Source organism: Pan paniscus, chromosome 8 (assembly GCF_029289425.2).
Source record: "Pan paniscus chromosome 8, NHGRI_mPanPan1-v2.0_pri, whole genome shotgun sequence".
NCBI lineage: Eukaryota > Metazoa > Chordata > Mammalia > Primates > Hominidae > Pan > Pan paniscus.
Genome location: NC_073257.2, coordinates 112,902,262 through 112,916,303, shown reverse-complemented (window position 1 = coordinate 112,916,303; position 14,042 = coordinate 112,902,262). Strand labels below are relative to the sequence as shown.

The 14,042-nt window shown below is 54.6% G+C and overlaps 1 protein-coding gene across 17 annotated transcripts in view; it reads left to right on the top strand.

Moving 5' to 3' along the window:
• The first annotated feature begins 13 nt into the window (after positions 1-13).
• PDZD7 (PDZ domain containing 7) overlaps positions 14-14,042 on the top strand; it is a 23,602-nt gene continuing 9,573 nt past the window's right edge. For 10 of the 17 annotated variants that reach the window (XR_008954554.2, XM_034931311.3, XM_034931307.3 and 7 more), the window contains exons 1-9: positions 15-162; positions 851-1,241; positions 7,142-7,282; positions 7,600-7,774; positions 8,818-8,994; positions 9,258-9,405; positions 10,525-10,585; positions 11,986-12,381; positions 12,907-13,104. Coding sequence is in view for 13 of the 17 variants with exons in the window: in XM_034931311.3 (XP_034787202.2) it covers positions 1,016-1,241; positions 7,142-7,282; positions 7,600-7,774; positions 8,818-8,994; positions 9,258-9,405; positions 10,525-10,585; positions 11,986-12,381; positions 12,907-13,104 (1,522 nt within the window). In the remaining 4 variants the exon portion in view is untranslated. Of the gene's footprint in view, positions 163-550; positions 724-850; positions 1,242-7,141; positions 7,283-7,599; positions 7,775-8,817; positions 8,995-9,257; positions 9,406-10,524; positions 10,586-11,985; positions 12,382-12,906; positions 13,105-13,425; positions 13,870-14,042 lie in introns of those variants that run through there. The other 7 variants (XR_008954552.2, XR_008954550.2, XR_008954551.2 and 4 more) reach the window with 5 other exon arrangements.

The following is a 14,042-nucleotide window of genomic DNA, read 5'->3' as shown; positions in this document are numbered from 1 at the left end:
TAGAATGACTGGCGGCCCTACCAGCCAATGGGAGCCCGGGGCGGTGCAGGCCAGCCCAATTCCCGCAGCCTCCGCGCAGCGTGGGTGGGGTTTGCCGGCTGCAGCAGTAGCTCTCGCCTGCGGGTGGTTTGACGAGGCTGGCGGCGCCACACCAGCGACCAGGTGAGGCGGCCCAGGCACAAAGGGGTGGGGGGCCTGGAGGGCCGAGTTGATGTTGGGGTGCTTCATTCTAGGACCCAGAGCTTCTCTGAGGGAACTGGCCCTGGGTTTTGCGCGGGATGTCGTGGGACCCCTCTCCGGCAGATCCTCCCCAAAGCTTGGGAGAGGTTCATGCAGCCTCTTTAGACCCGGAGCCGCAGCCTGGAGCCCGCGGGTGTCTGGGGGTCTTCCTGGGCCTCAGCTGTCTAAGGTCCTGAAGCCCTATCCTCGAGGCCCAGCCCGCCCCACGCAGCCCCCTCCCTACCCCGGGCCACCTCCATGCCCGCATATGCATGAGAGAGGTGATGCCATGAGCTGTCCTGACTTCTCTTTTGTCTCACACCTCTCTAAGCCCCAGGGCCCGCAGTAATCCCAACTCCACTCTCAACCTCTACTGAGGACTGGGGACGGGAGTAGATGACTCAGCCCCGAGCAGGAATGAGGGGTGAAAGGTTCCCACCTGCCTTGTATAAAGTCAGCGAGAGTCCAAGATGGTGCCTGGACGGGGCAGTTCTCTGGCCTAGGGTGAGACAGGAGGGGGGCCTAAGGCATGGGAGGGCAGGATGCTTAAACCAGGGGGAGGGGTGGAAGTTTTAGGGGGCAGCAGGGGAAACATTTACACCCCTCCCTCATCCCTGCTCTCCCTGCCCAGGCCTGGAGCTCACACTTCTGAGAGGCATCGCAAGCGAGGGCCTTCACGTTACTGAGACCCCAGCCCCGCACAGAGGCTCATGGAACTCGAAGTACGCAGGGCTGGCCTCTCCAGAGCTAGCAGATTCCTTCTGGACCTGTAGGGTGCCGCCCTAGCCCAGCCGCCATGGCGCAGGGTTTCGCAGTGGGCTTCGACCCACTGGGCCTAGGAGACCTGAGCTCCGGCTCTCTGAGCTCCCTCTCCTCCCGAGGCCACCTAGGCAGCGACTCAGGCTCCACCGCAACGCGATACCTGCTAAGGAAGCAGCAACGGCTGCTGAACGGGCCCCCCCGCGGAATCCGAGCCTCATCGCCCATGGGACGCGTCATCCTCATCAACTCCCCCATCGAAGGTAGGGGTGGGACCCAGCCACTGGCCTGGGTTGGGGAGGGTGGGGGTAGGGGACAGTGGGAACTCAGCAGGAGGAGGCAGAGCCAGTATGATTGGGGGAATTCAAGAGATGGGAGTCACAGGGAGGTGGCAGGCCGCCTGGGAACCCATACACTCTTCCTCACCTGCCCTTGGCCTCTCCTCCAGGCCAATCCTGCAGGGGTCCAGGGTCGTAGAAGGGTCAGAGGAGGGAGAGAAGGCCATGGCAGCAGGGACAGGCATGCGTGTGGTATGCTAGCCCCTGGTGGACAAGGCAGGGGATTGAACTGGCCTCTCTCCCATGGGCTCTGCCCTTCTCCAGATCCATTGTGTGTACTTCTGGGGGATGGGGCAGGATAAAGAAGGACATCCTCCATCAACCAGTCCATTGTGTGACAAGCTCTGTGCTGGGCTGCGAGGAGTCAGTGCCCAAGCGGGTAGACAGAATTCAGGGCTTCCGTGCTGAAGGAGGGGAATGAAGGCAGCACAGCAAATGTTCAGAAGAGGAGGGTTGAGGGTGGAGAGGGAGCTCCATCAGGGAAGGGGAGACCTAAGCTTATGTAGTTGCTTAATGCCGCTTCATGGAGCACCAATTCTATACCAGCCCTGGGGAGGTGTTACAAGGGACCTAGAGAGAAATCAGGCTCCCTCTTTACCTTCCAGAAATCTACAGTGTAGCAGGACAGAGCAATAAGAACAGCTGGTGGCAGGGGTGAGCTGTCACCAACAAAGGCTGGAAGTGAAAAGCATGGAGCATGGTAGGTGGGCACTTAGGAGCCAGCCTGGCTGTAGTGACAGATGTGAGGTGACTAACAGCTGATGAGCAAGACAGGACCTAGAATGCCAGGTGCGGAGCCAGGCCCCCTGAGTCTGAGCTTTCTGTGAGCAGGACCAGATAAATATCTCCAGCTCCTCTCCTCTTTCTTAGCCAGCAGAGCTCCCCTGGCTGGATCCCAGACTGGACTGTTCAGGCCCTGCTCCTCCCCCTCTGACCCAGCAGGGCATCTCTCTTCCCCTCCCTAGGCCACTGGAGCAGGGGGGGGCATGTTGCTCAGGGAGCAGGCTTTCCTCCACCAGTGCCCTGGCACGCTCACCCCTGTCATACACCAGTCTATGCTTCACCCTCTGGTGAGCACAGGGCACTGCTGAGGGTCACCACGGTCATTCTGGTGAGGGAGCAGAAGTCCCCAGAGGAGTTAGGAGACATTGGGGAAAAGGGAAGCAGGCACCGCATAACTGTCTTTATTAGTCCCATTCTATTAAAAGAACTATGCTATACTCCCTCTGATACACTCTTTCTGTTTCTCTCTCTTTCTCTCTCTCTCCCCTTCCCTTTGCCCATGTATGATGCAAGCGCTGTTTATAACGTCTTTTTTTTTTTTTTTAAGAGGGAAAGGGTCTTGCTCTGTCGCTCACCCAAGCTGAAGTGCAGTGGTGTGATCATAGCTCACTGCAGCCTCAAACTTCTGGGCTCAAGTGATCCTCCAGCCTCAGCCTCCTGAGTAGCCAGAACTATAGGCATGCAACACCAAGCCCGGCTAATTTTATTTTATTTTATTTTTTGTAGAGACAGAGTTTCACCATGTTGCCCAGGCTGGTCTTGAACTCCTAGGCTCAAGTGATCTTCCGGCCTCAGCCTCCCAAAGTGCTGGGATTATAGGCATGAGCCACCATGCCTGGCCTATACCGTCCCTCTAAAGATCCTCTTCCAGGGGTTTCATGATTGCTTTCTCCCTCTGCCTCATGCTAGCGCCACTGTGCAGCCAAGGAAGCAGCATCTCCTAGCAGTGAGGGACTGAGGAGTTGCTCTGACCACTTGGCTTCTCCTCTGACTGGGCTGGGACCCTCTGAGCTCAGAATTCTCCCCTCTGCCTGAGAACAGGTATCTCCCAAGTCACCGCAGCCTGGAACCCTGCCCCATGTTATTATTTAGATCACTCCCGGGGAGTAAAGTAACTGATAAGGAATAAACGGTGACATTGCCACCTACATCAGCCCCATGAGATCCCACCAGCTCCTTAAATTCAACTGGTCCCAGAGAAAATGCATTACCTTTAATCCAGGAAAGCATTACCCTTAATGCATTTCTCCTCACTCTCCTAGTTTGACCATCCATCCATCCATTTATTCTTTTACTTATTCAAAAAAAATACTTATCAAATACCAAGCACTGTCCAACATATTGGAGATATACTAGAAGAGTATTACGAAGTCCCTACCATGATTGAACTTATGGTCTAGTGAAAAGAGACAGATAAATCACAAATAAGCGAACGACAACAAAGGATGGGAAGAGTCAGAAGGTGATCATCTGATGATATGATAGAATGGTGCTTCTCAAACCTCAGATGCCTCAGAATTGCCGGGAAGGCTCATTCAGGAATAGATTGCAGGGCTCAGTCCCAGAGCTTCTGGTCCAGTGGGTCTGTGGTAAAGCGAAGGAATTCCCGTTTTTAGCAAGTTCTCAGATGACACTGACGCTGCTGATCCAGGATTACGCTTTGAGAAGCCCTACAAAAGGTACTCACTGGGAGGAAGGGAGGACACTCCAGGAAGCCTTCTCCAAGAAAGTGGTGTCTGAGCCAGGAGGGGAATGAGGAAGAGGAGCTGACCTTCTAAAGGCCTGGGCAGGAGCACTGCAGGCAGAGGGAACACTGGAAGGGCTTGGCCTCCACGAGGAACAGGAAGATCAGTGTGGCCAGAGCTCAGTGAGGGAGGGGAGGGTGGAGGGGAGGGCGGAGGGGTGGGCAGAGGAAAGCCCAGGCAGGGCCTTATAGGGCATGGTGAGGAGACTGGAGTTCTAGAAGCAGGAACAGGTGTTGAAGTTTTTAATCAGGGAAAAGACATGAGCTAACGTAAAAGCTGACTCTGGGTACTGTATAGAGAATAGCTAAAGGGGGCAAGAGTGGAAGCAAGGATAGTGCCGGGGCTGCAGTGGAGCACCTGGGGGAGAGGCTGGGGCAGTGGAGGTAGAGAAGATTCCATCCTTACAGGGCTCAGGCTCCTGGAAAACCTCAGATTTCACATTCCCTGACCTAGGGCCCTAGGGAGGCCCCAGTGAGGCCCTGAGGAGAGAGGGTTGGTAGCAAGGGAGTAAAAGGCTCCTTGGCTAAGGCTGAAAGTGTCCTGAGATCTGTGTAATCTAATCAGCTGGGAAAGCCCTGGCCCCCCACATCTGTCCTGCACCACCCCTCCCCCCAGGCTGCCCTCGGGGATTTCTTTCTGAGCTGCCCTGGCCATGCCCTGTAACCTGACTTCTCTTAGATCAAATTGAAGTGTGTGTGTGTGTGTGTGTGTGTGTGTGATTTCTCCCTGTCAAACACCTCTAGAGTAACCCTTACCTATGAAGAAATCTCAGCTTCTCACCTGGGACCCAACTTATCCCTCCAGCCTTCTTGCTTTTCTGTAACTGGAAGGCCTCCTCAAGGGCCCACAGCTGAGCCTCCCTGGCTCTTTCCCCCTCATCAGTTCCCCCCCTTACCCCCGACCCATCAAAATCCCACCCATCAGAGTCCTTACAGAAACCTTACCTGGCCTGGGCAAGGTGGCTCACGCCTGTAATCCCAGCATTTTGGGAGGCCGAGGCAGGTGGATCACTTGAGTTTAGGAGTTCGAGACCAGCCTGGCCAACATGGTGAAACCCTGTCTCTACTAAAAGTACAAAAATTTGCCCGGCATGGTGGCACATGCCAGTAATCCCAGCTACTAGGGAGGCTGAGGCAGGAGAATCGCTTGAACCCAGGAGGTGGAGGTTGCAGTGAGCCAAGATTGAGCCATTGCACTCCAGCCTGGGAGAAGAAGTGAGATTCCGTCTCAAAAAAAAAAAAATTCTTCCCCGACAGGTTCAACCTTTAGGAACCCTCTTCCCCGCCTACTTTCCCCAGCGTGATGGAGAGGGCCGCCTTGGGCACAGACATATTGCAGTGTGGTGTGGTCTGGGGTTTCTTTCCCTGTGTAGCCAGGTAGTTCCTAGAACTCTGACTTCCAGAATCACAGAGTCTAACAGATGGGAGGACCCTCAGGGATTCCATAACATCCCAGACAGAGATTTGCTGGGTCCCAGCTTGCACGCCTCCGAAGATGGGAAGCTTACTATCTGTCTTAGAAAATCTCTCCCATTGGCCGGGTGTGGTGGCTCACGCCTGTAATCCCAGCACTTTAGGAGGCCGAGGCGGGCGGATCACGAGGTCAGGAGATCAAAACAATCCTGGCCAACACAGTGAAACCCCGTCTCTACTAAAAATACAAAAAATTAGCCGGGCGTGGTGGTGGGCGCCTGTAGTCCCAGCTACTCGGGAGGCTGAGGCAGGAGAAGGGCGTGAACCTGGGAGGTGGAGCTTGCAGTGAGCGGAGATCGCACCACTGCAGTCCAGCCTGGGCGACAGAGCGAGACTCTGTCTCAGATAAATAAATAAATAAATAAATAAAATCCCTTCCATTTCAAGGCTGGGGTGGTGGCTCACTCCTGTAATCCCAATGCTTTGGGAGGCCAAGGCAGGTGGATCACGAGGTCAGGAGTTCAAGACCAGCCTGGCCAATATGGTGAAACCCCATCTCTACTAAAAATACAAAAATTAGCCGGGTGTGGTGGCACACGCCTGTAATCCCAGCTACTTGGGAGGCTGAGGCAGGAGAATCACTTAAACCTGGGAGGCCGAGGTTGCAGTGAACCGAGATTGCATCACTGCACTCTAGCCTCGGCGACAGAGCAAGACTTTGTCTCGGGGAAAAAAAAAGAAAGAAAACCCATTCTATTTCCAACAGCTGAATGTTTTAGAAAGTTTTTCCTTACAAAATCTGCCTCTGTCTAATTCCATTGTGTGAGCAAGAGTACTGCAGGCAGGTTCTGTTTACACAGATGAAAACATCTAATGCCTTCCACAGGGTAGCTCTACAAGCATTTGAAGATAGAGCTAATATACTAATTTATGCTGCAAGCTGATGAAGCCAGACACCCTCAACCATCCCCCATAGAACAGAATCCTGAACCTTCTTGTCTGTCCATCTGACCCTGGGAGTATCAGAATTGTTTATTAATTTGGCTTACCCCAGGCCCATGGGCATGTGAAGCTCAGAAAGCACTGATACACACACACACGCGCGCGCACATATTAGGAAGGAAGGAGAACAGTATCTTTTTTTTTCTTTTTCTTTCTTTCTTTTTTTTTTTTTTTTTTTTTGAGACAGGGGTCTCACTCTGTCACCCAGGCTGGAGTGCAGTGGTGTGAACACAGGTCACTGCAGCCTCGACCTCCTGGGCTCCTGCCTCAGCCTTCCGTGTAGCTGGGAGCACAGGCATACACCACTACACCTGGCTAGAGAATGGTGTCTTTAGCATAGAGTCCTGTCCCGCTGATCTCACCTTCTTTCACACCTTCCTGGCCCATGGTCTCAAAATCACTCAGAGCGGGCAGGATATGTGGCTCATACCTGTAACCCCAACACTTTGGAAGGCCAAGGTGGGAGAATTGCTTGAGGCCAGGGATTTGAGGCCAGTCTGGGCAACAAAGTGAGACCCTGCCTCTACAAAAAATTTAAAATTAATCCAGGCACAGTGGTGTGTGCCTGTAGTCCTAGCTACTTGGAAGGCTGAGGCAGGAGGGTTACTTGAGCCCAGGAGTTTGTGGCTGCAGTGAGCCATGATCATACCACTGCACTCCAGCCTGGATGACAGAGCAAGACCCTGTTTCTTTAAAAAATAACATAAAAATCACCCAGAGGGGCCTTAGAAATGGGCTGACCTGCCCCACTGCATTTAGGCCCCTACGTGCCTGTGTGACTGTGCCCAGCAACCTAGCCTTTGCAGGCCCCAAGTTGGGGAACCCAGGGGCCCTCTGTGCCCACAATGAACATGGGGGCATCCCTAAATCCCTGTCCTCACAGCCAACAGTGATGAAAGTGACATCATCCATTCAGTCCGGGTGGAGAAGAGTCCAGCAGGGAGGCTGGGCTTCAGCGTGCGCGGGGGCTCAGAGCATGGCCTGGGCATCTTCGTCAGCAAAGTGGAGGAAGGCAGCAGTGCAGGTAAGCGGAACCCCCAGGCTGAAGTCCACGTTTAGGATGTGACTCCAATCTCAGTGAATGGCAGGGGATGCTGCTGTCAGGGACAGACGGAAGAGTCCCCAGCTCTGGAGGGCCTGATTGATGGGGAGACGGGGCCAACCCTCAAGTCAGAATGGTTTAAGGGACAGATCCCTAGGCACTGGGAACACTCAGCCCCTGCTCTGACAATCCTCACTCTGATTGAGAAGCTCAGTTTGACCCCAGGGAGCTCCATCTGATGGGGAAGGCTCAGCCCCACCCTGGGGACCCATGCCAGCCACTCCCATCCTGTGGTGCAGAGCGGGCTGGCCTGTGCGTGGGGGACAAGATCACGGAGGTGAATGGGCTGAGCCTGGAAAGCACCACCATGGGTAGCGCCGTAAAGGTGCTGACCAGCAGCAGCCGCCTGCACATGATGGTTCGGCGCATGGGCCGTGTGCCGGGCATCAAGTTCTCCAAGGAGAAGACCACGTGGTGAGCAGCAACTCCCTCATCCTAGCCCTGGCCTTGCCCCAGCCCACCCCAACCCTACCAACACCCAAAACCCACTGGCAGGAGAGGCTTCTGCTCCTCCTGCTCGCTGGCTCAGGAAACGCAGGGGATCCAAAGGCCTGACCTCAAAATAAGGAGAGGCTGCATCTTTCCCCTGCCCTCCTCCAATAGCTCTGCTCTCCCAGATCCCAGTGGTTCTGCTGCCACATTGCCGCTGCTCCTGCTGTGAAACCCAGAGGCAAAACACCACCTCTCTACAGGGGTGCTGTAAGGATTAGAAATGGGGCCTAGCCTGGGCAACATAGTGAGACCCCTTCTCAAAAAAAAAAAAAAAAAAAAAAAGCCGGGCACGGTGGCTCAAGTCTGTAATCCCAGCACTTTGGGAGGCTGAGGCAGGTGGATCACCTGAGGTTGGGAGTTCAAGACCAGCCTGACCAACATGGAGAAACCCCGTCTCTACTAAAAATAAAAAATTAACCGAGCGTGGTGGAGCATGCCTGTAATCCCAGCTACTCGAGAGGCTGAGGCAGGAGAATCACTTGAACCTGGGAGGCGGAAGTTGCAGTGAGCCGAGATCATACCATTGCACTCTAGCCTGGGCAGCAGGAGTGAAACTCCATCTCAAAAAACAAAACAAAACAAAAACAAAAAAACTGGGCATGGTGGGCATGTACCTGTAGTCCCAGCCATTCAAGAGGCTGAGGTGGAAGGACTGCTTGAGCCCAGGAGGTTGAGGCTGCAGTGAGCCATGATCACACCACTGCACTCCAGCGTGGGTGGACAGAGCAAGACCCTGTCTCAGAAAAAAAAAAAAAGGAATGGTCCTGGCACATTGCAGCTGCTCAATAAAAAGAGGCAATTAGGCTGGTTTCCCAGCTAATGAACCTATGCCCCACTGCAGGTCTCAGGCCTGGGGAGCCCCCAAAGGCAACCCCCACTCTCCCTGCAGTTGTCAGAACTGCTGGGAGGGTGGTGGGTGGCAGTGGATGGAGGACCCCACCTGAGGGCCCCCTGCTGTTGTCCAGGGTGGATGTGGTGAATCGGCGCCTGGTAGTGGAGAAGTGTGGTTCAACACCCTCCGACACCAGCTCAGAAGATGGTGTCCGGCGCATCGTCCACCTATACACAACCTCCGACGACTTCTGCCTGGGCTTCAACATCCGTGGGGGCAAGGAGTTTGGCCTGGGCATCTATGTGTCCAAGTGAGGGCTGAGGCAGGAAGTGTCTTTGGGTAGAACTGAGAATGGGGTCTGGAGTGGGGCCTAGGCTGGGATGTGGGGATGGTCAGCAAGTGAGGCCTGGCCAACCACCTGTCTCAGTGAGGGCCTGGGAGGGGGCGGGAGGCCCCAGTAGGAGGGTCAAGGACCTTGACTGGTGCAGTCTTGTGTCCAAGAGAAGGGGGTCTGGAGTGGGGTGACGGAGGGCAGGCCAGGGGCCTATCAGACTGATGCCTGTCTGGCCTCAGAGTGGACCATGGTGGGCTGGCTGAGGAGAATGGCATCAAGGTGGGGGACCAGGTCCTGGCAGCCAACGGTGTCAGGTTTGACGACATCAGCCACAGCCAGGCCGTGGAGGTGCTGAAGGGCCAAACGCACATCATGCTGACCATCAAGGTGGGCAGAACAGTGGGGGTAGGGAGAGGTGAGGCTAGAGTAGGGGCTTCCCAGACCACCCTAGTTCTTAATAATGCTCTGCAATTTATGACGTTCCCACAGCCACTAGAAGGTAGACAGGCATTGTTCTCATCCCTGTTTTGAAGAAGAAGAAACAGGTTTAGAGAGGCACAGCAACTCACGAACAGGTCACTTACTCAGCTGGTCAGTGGCTGGGCTTGGTTCCAGTCCTGCTCCCCACAGTACTAGAGTGGTGCCCCCTTCTTATGAAGGGTGGAGGCCTAGGGTTGAAAGGAACAAATGTCTTGCCCAGAAGGGAGGGGTGGTGGCTGTGGTTTGGACAGGACCTGGGTGATGGGCATCCCCAGGGCATACAGCTAGGAGGGCTGGGCTGGGGCCAGAGGTTAGATTTCACGGGAGGTGGCTGGATTCATTATTCATGTGGGTCTCACACTTGTCTGAGGATCAGGTCTTCTCATTCCGGCTCCTGGAGGATGCCACCTCACTCTCCCCTGGTGCCCAGCCCTGGCCCCTGCTCTACCCTTCTGCTTCCCTAAGCCTTCACTTGGGGTGAAGGCTTCACTGGGTGCCTCCTCTGCCGCCTTCCCCCGCCAATTTCTACCTCTCCCCCATCCCATTTTTCCTTTTCCTTCCTCTCAGATTATCCCAAACATCTTTCCTCACTCCCACTCTGCCCCTCATTCATTCAACAATATTTTTGAGCACCCACTATGTGCCGGCCACTGTGCCAGGTACTGGGGCTGCAACAGTGAACAGGACAGATAAGTTCTCTGCTACTGGAGGGAGACAGACCAATAAACTAGATGCTTGCAGATAGTGACAAATGCTCTAAGGAAATTAACAGAGAGATGGAATGGAGTAATTCAGGAAGGCCCCTGTATCTCGGGGTCAGGGCGGCCTCCAGGCAGAGTGAACAGCAGGTGCAAAAAGGAACTTGGCACGTTCAGAAAGAAAGTGGCCTGTGCGGCCAGAGCATGATGAATTTGGAGGACAGAAATGAAGTTGAAAGTTTACTCCCATCCTGTCACCCCCACCCCATTCTCACTCTCCCTCCTCACTGCTCCCCCTTCCCTCCTATGCCCACCATCCCCTCCCCAGGAGACCGGCCGGTATCCTGCCTACAAGGAGATGGTTTCTGAGTACTGCTGGCTGGACCGACGTAAGTGGCTCAGATCTCCAAGGTTGGAGGGAAAGGGCTGAGGCCTTAGGGTGGGGCCCGGATCTCTGAAGAAGAAAAGGGCCAGGCTTGGTGGCTTACACCTGTAATCCCAGCATTTTGGGAGGCTGAGGTGGGAAGATCGCTTGAGTACAGGAGTTCAAGACCAGTCTTGGCCATATAGGTAGACCTCGTCTCTACAAATAATAATTTAAGCCGGCCGCGATGGCTCACGCCTATAATCCCAGCACTTTGGGAGGCTGAGGTGGGCGGATCACCTGAGGTTGGGAGTTCGAGACCAGCCTGACCAACATGGAGAAACCCAGTCTTTACTAAAAATACAAAGTAGCCGGGCATGGTGGCCCATGCCTGTAATCCCAGCTACTCGGGAGCCTGAGGCAGGAGAATTGCTTGAACCCAGGAGGCAGAAGTTGCAGTGAGCAGAGATCATGCCATTGCACTCCAGCCTGGGCAATAAGAGTGAAACTCCATCTCAAAATAATAATAATAATAATAATAATTTAAAAATTAACTGGAGTGGTGGTGAGGGCCTGTGGTCTGTGCTACTTGGGAGGCTGAGGTGGGAAGATTGCCTGAGCCCAGGAGTTTGAGGCTGTGGTGAGCTGTGGAGCTGTGATTGTGCCACTGCACTCCAGCCTGGGTGACACAGTGAGAGCCTGTCTCAAAAAAAAAAAAAAAAAAAAAAAAAAAAAAAAAAAAAGCCTGGCGCGGTGGCTTATGCCTATAATCCCAAAACTTTGGGAGTCTGAGGTGGGTGGATCACCTGAGGTCAGGTGCTCGAGACCAGCCTGGCCAACATGATGAAACCCCGTCTCTACTAAAAATACAAAAATTAGCTGGGTGTGGTGGTGGGCACCTGTAATACCAGCTACTTGGGAAGCTGAGGCACAAGAATCGCTTGAACTCAGGAAGTAGAGGTTGCAGTGAACCGAGATCACATCACTGCACTCCAGTCAGGGCCATAGAATGAGACTGTCTCAAAGAAAAAAAAAGAAGAAGAAGAAAGAAGAAGAGGAGGAAGAAGAAGAAGAAGAGGAGGAGGAGGAGGAGGAGGAGGCAGAAGCAGAAGCAGAAGGGGAAGCAGAAAAGCACAGGAACCAAGACCCTTCACACAGTCCAGAGCTATTTCTGGGCTCCCCTCTGAGAATCTGCGGATAAAATGCAGGCCCTCCTAGGGTCTGGAGTCCCAGTGGGTGATTTGAGAAGTGACATGCCTTAGGTCAGTGGCAGCATTTCGGAGCAGCGGGTTCCTCACCACTGCGGTTCTAACCCTGGCTGCTGCCTGACCTTGCCTCCTCCACCCCTAAGCCCAAGGGTGGTCTGCAAGCCGGGCAGGGCTCTGAAGCAAGCCCGCTGATCCCTGGCTTCTCTACTCCCTGCAGTGAGCAACGGGGTGCTGCAGCAGCTGTCCCCGGCCTCTGAGAGCAGCTCCAGCGTCTCTTCGTGCGCCTCCAGCGCCCCCTATAGCTCGGGCTCCCTGCCGTCGGACCGCATGGACATCTGCCTCGGGCAGGAGGAGCCCGGCAGCCGCGGCCCAGGCTGGGGGCGGGCGGACACAGCCATGCAGACGGAGCCCGATGCGGGAGGCCGGGTGGAGACCTGGTGCAGCGTGCGGCCCACAGTCATCCTCAGGGACACCGCCATCCGCTCGGACGGCCCCCATCCCGGCCGCCGCCTTGACTCTGCGCTCTCTGAGTCTCCCAAGACGGCTTTGCTGCTGGCCCTCAGCCGACCCCGGCCCCCCATCACGCGCTCCCAGAGCTATCTGACCTTGTGGGGTACGTGGGGGATGGGTGGCGGCTGCTCCCTCCACAGCCTCTGGTCCAAAACCTGTCTCACATCCTGTCCCGGGCTCAAACCTCCCTTTGCCCCAGGCCTTGACGCAGCCCTTGCCCAACCCAAGCTCCAGGCTGCTCAGACCCTGCTTTGGGCTCCACTTTAAATTAGTCCTGGACCCCACATTCACCGTTAGTCTCAGCCCCCCTTCCCCGAACCAGCCCTAACCCCAGCCCCTGGATCCTGGAGTTCCCAGGCCTATTTACACACACAGTTGCTCAAACACACGCACGCATGTGTGCCCTTCTCTAACTGGGCCTCAAGGGAGATTCCTTACATAGCCACAGCTGTGCGGTGGGGAAAAGGGTCAGAAAGTCGGAAGAGGAACCGCACTCTCACCCCGGCGTAGCTGCAGATCCTGTCTGCCCTCTCCTCTCCCTTCTCTCTGTCCCTCCCCACACCCCTGCCCCTCGTCCTTCCCTTCTGCCCACCCCTCCAGCTCCCCCGTTGCTCCCTCGTGTCTGCAGAGGAGAAGCAGCAGCGGAAGAAGGAGAAGTCGGGGTCCCCTGGGGAGAAGGGTGCCCTGCAGCGCTCCAAGACGCTGATGAACCTCTTCTTCAAGGGAGGGCGGCAGGGGAGGCTAGCGCGAGACGGGCGCAGAGAGGCCTGGACACTGGACAGCGGGAGCCTGGCCAAAACTTACCCTCGCCTGGACATAGAGAAAGGTAAGTAGTGGGCTGATCAAACAGGAAGGCAAGGTGAAGTCCACTAGCTTCGGCATTCAGCAGTTCTGAGTTGAGATCCCACACCGCCTCTTACAAGCTGAGTCCCTACTCAACCCCTGAGAGCCTCAGTTTCCTCATGAGTAAAATGGGGGTAATAATACCTATTTCTTTTTCTTTCTTTCTTTTCTTTCTTTTCTTTCTTTCTTTTCTTTCTTTCTTTCTTTCTTTCTTTCTTTCTTTCTTTCTTTCTTTCTTTCTTTTCTTTCCTTCCTTCCTTTCTTTCCTTTCTTTCTTTTTCTTTCTTTCTTTTTTTTTTTTGAGATGGAGTTTTGCTCTTGTTGCCCAGGCTAGAGTGTAATGGCACCATCTCAGCTCACTGCGACCTCCGCCTCCCGCGCTCAAGCGATCCTTCCACCTCAGCCTCCCAAAGTGCTGGCATGACACGTGTGCATCACCATGCTCAGCTAATTTTTTTGCATCTTTTTGTAGAGGTGGGGGTTTCACCCTGTTGCCCAGGCTAGTCTCAAATTCCTGGACTGAAGCTATCTACCCGCCTTAGTCTCCCAAAGTGCTAGGATTACAGCGTGATCTACCACACCTGGCCAATCCCAACTACTCTGGAAGCTGAAGCAGCAAGATCACTTGAGCCCAGGAGTTTAAGACCAGCCTGGGCAACATAGCAAGACCCTGTCTCTAAAGAAAAAAAAAAGTAAAAGAAAAATAAAGCACGTCTTGGCTCAGCTGCTGATTTAAGCTGGGTCTAAACATCTGAGCAACATCATCAGACATCTGTCCCCCTCCATCTCTCCCATGAGTTGACTTCGCTATTGTGGGGCTTTGCCCACCTGGGGGTAAGATGACCTCTATTGCATAGCAACCCCAGGGGAAAGTGCTTCTCCTTAAATAGTTCCAGCTGAAGTCCCAGGGTAGGCTCTCCC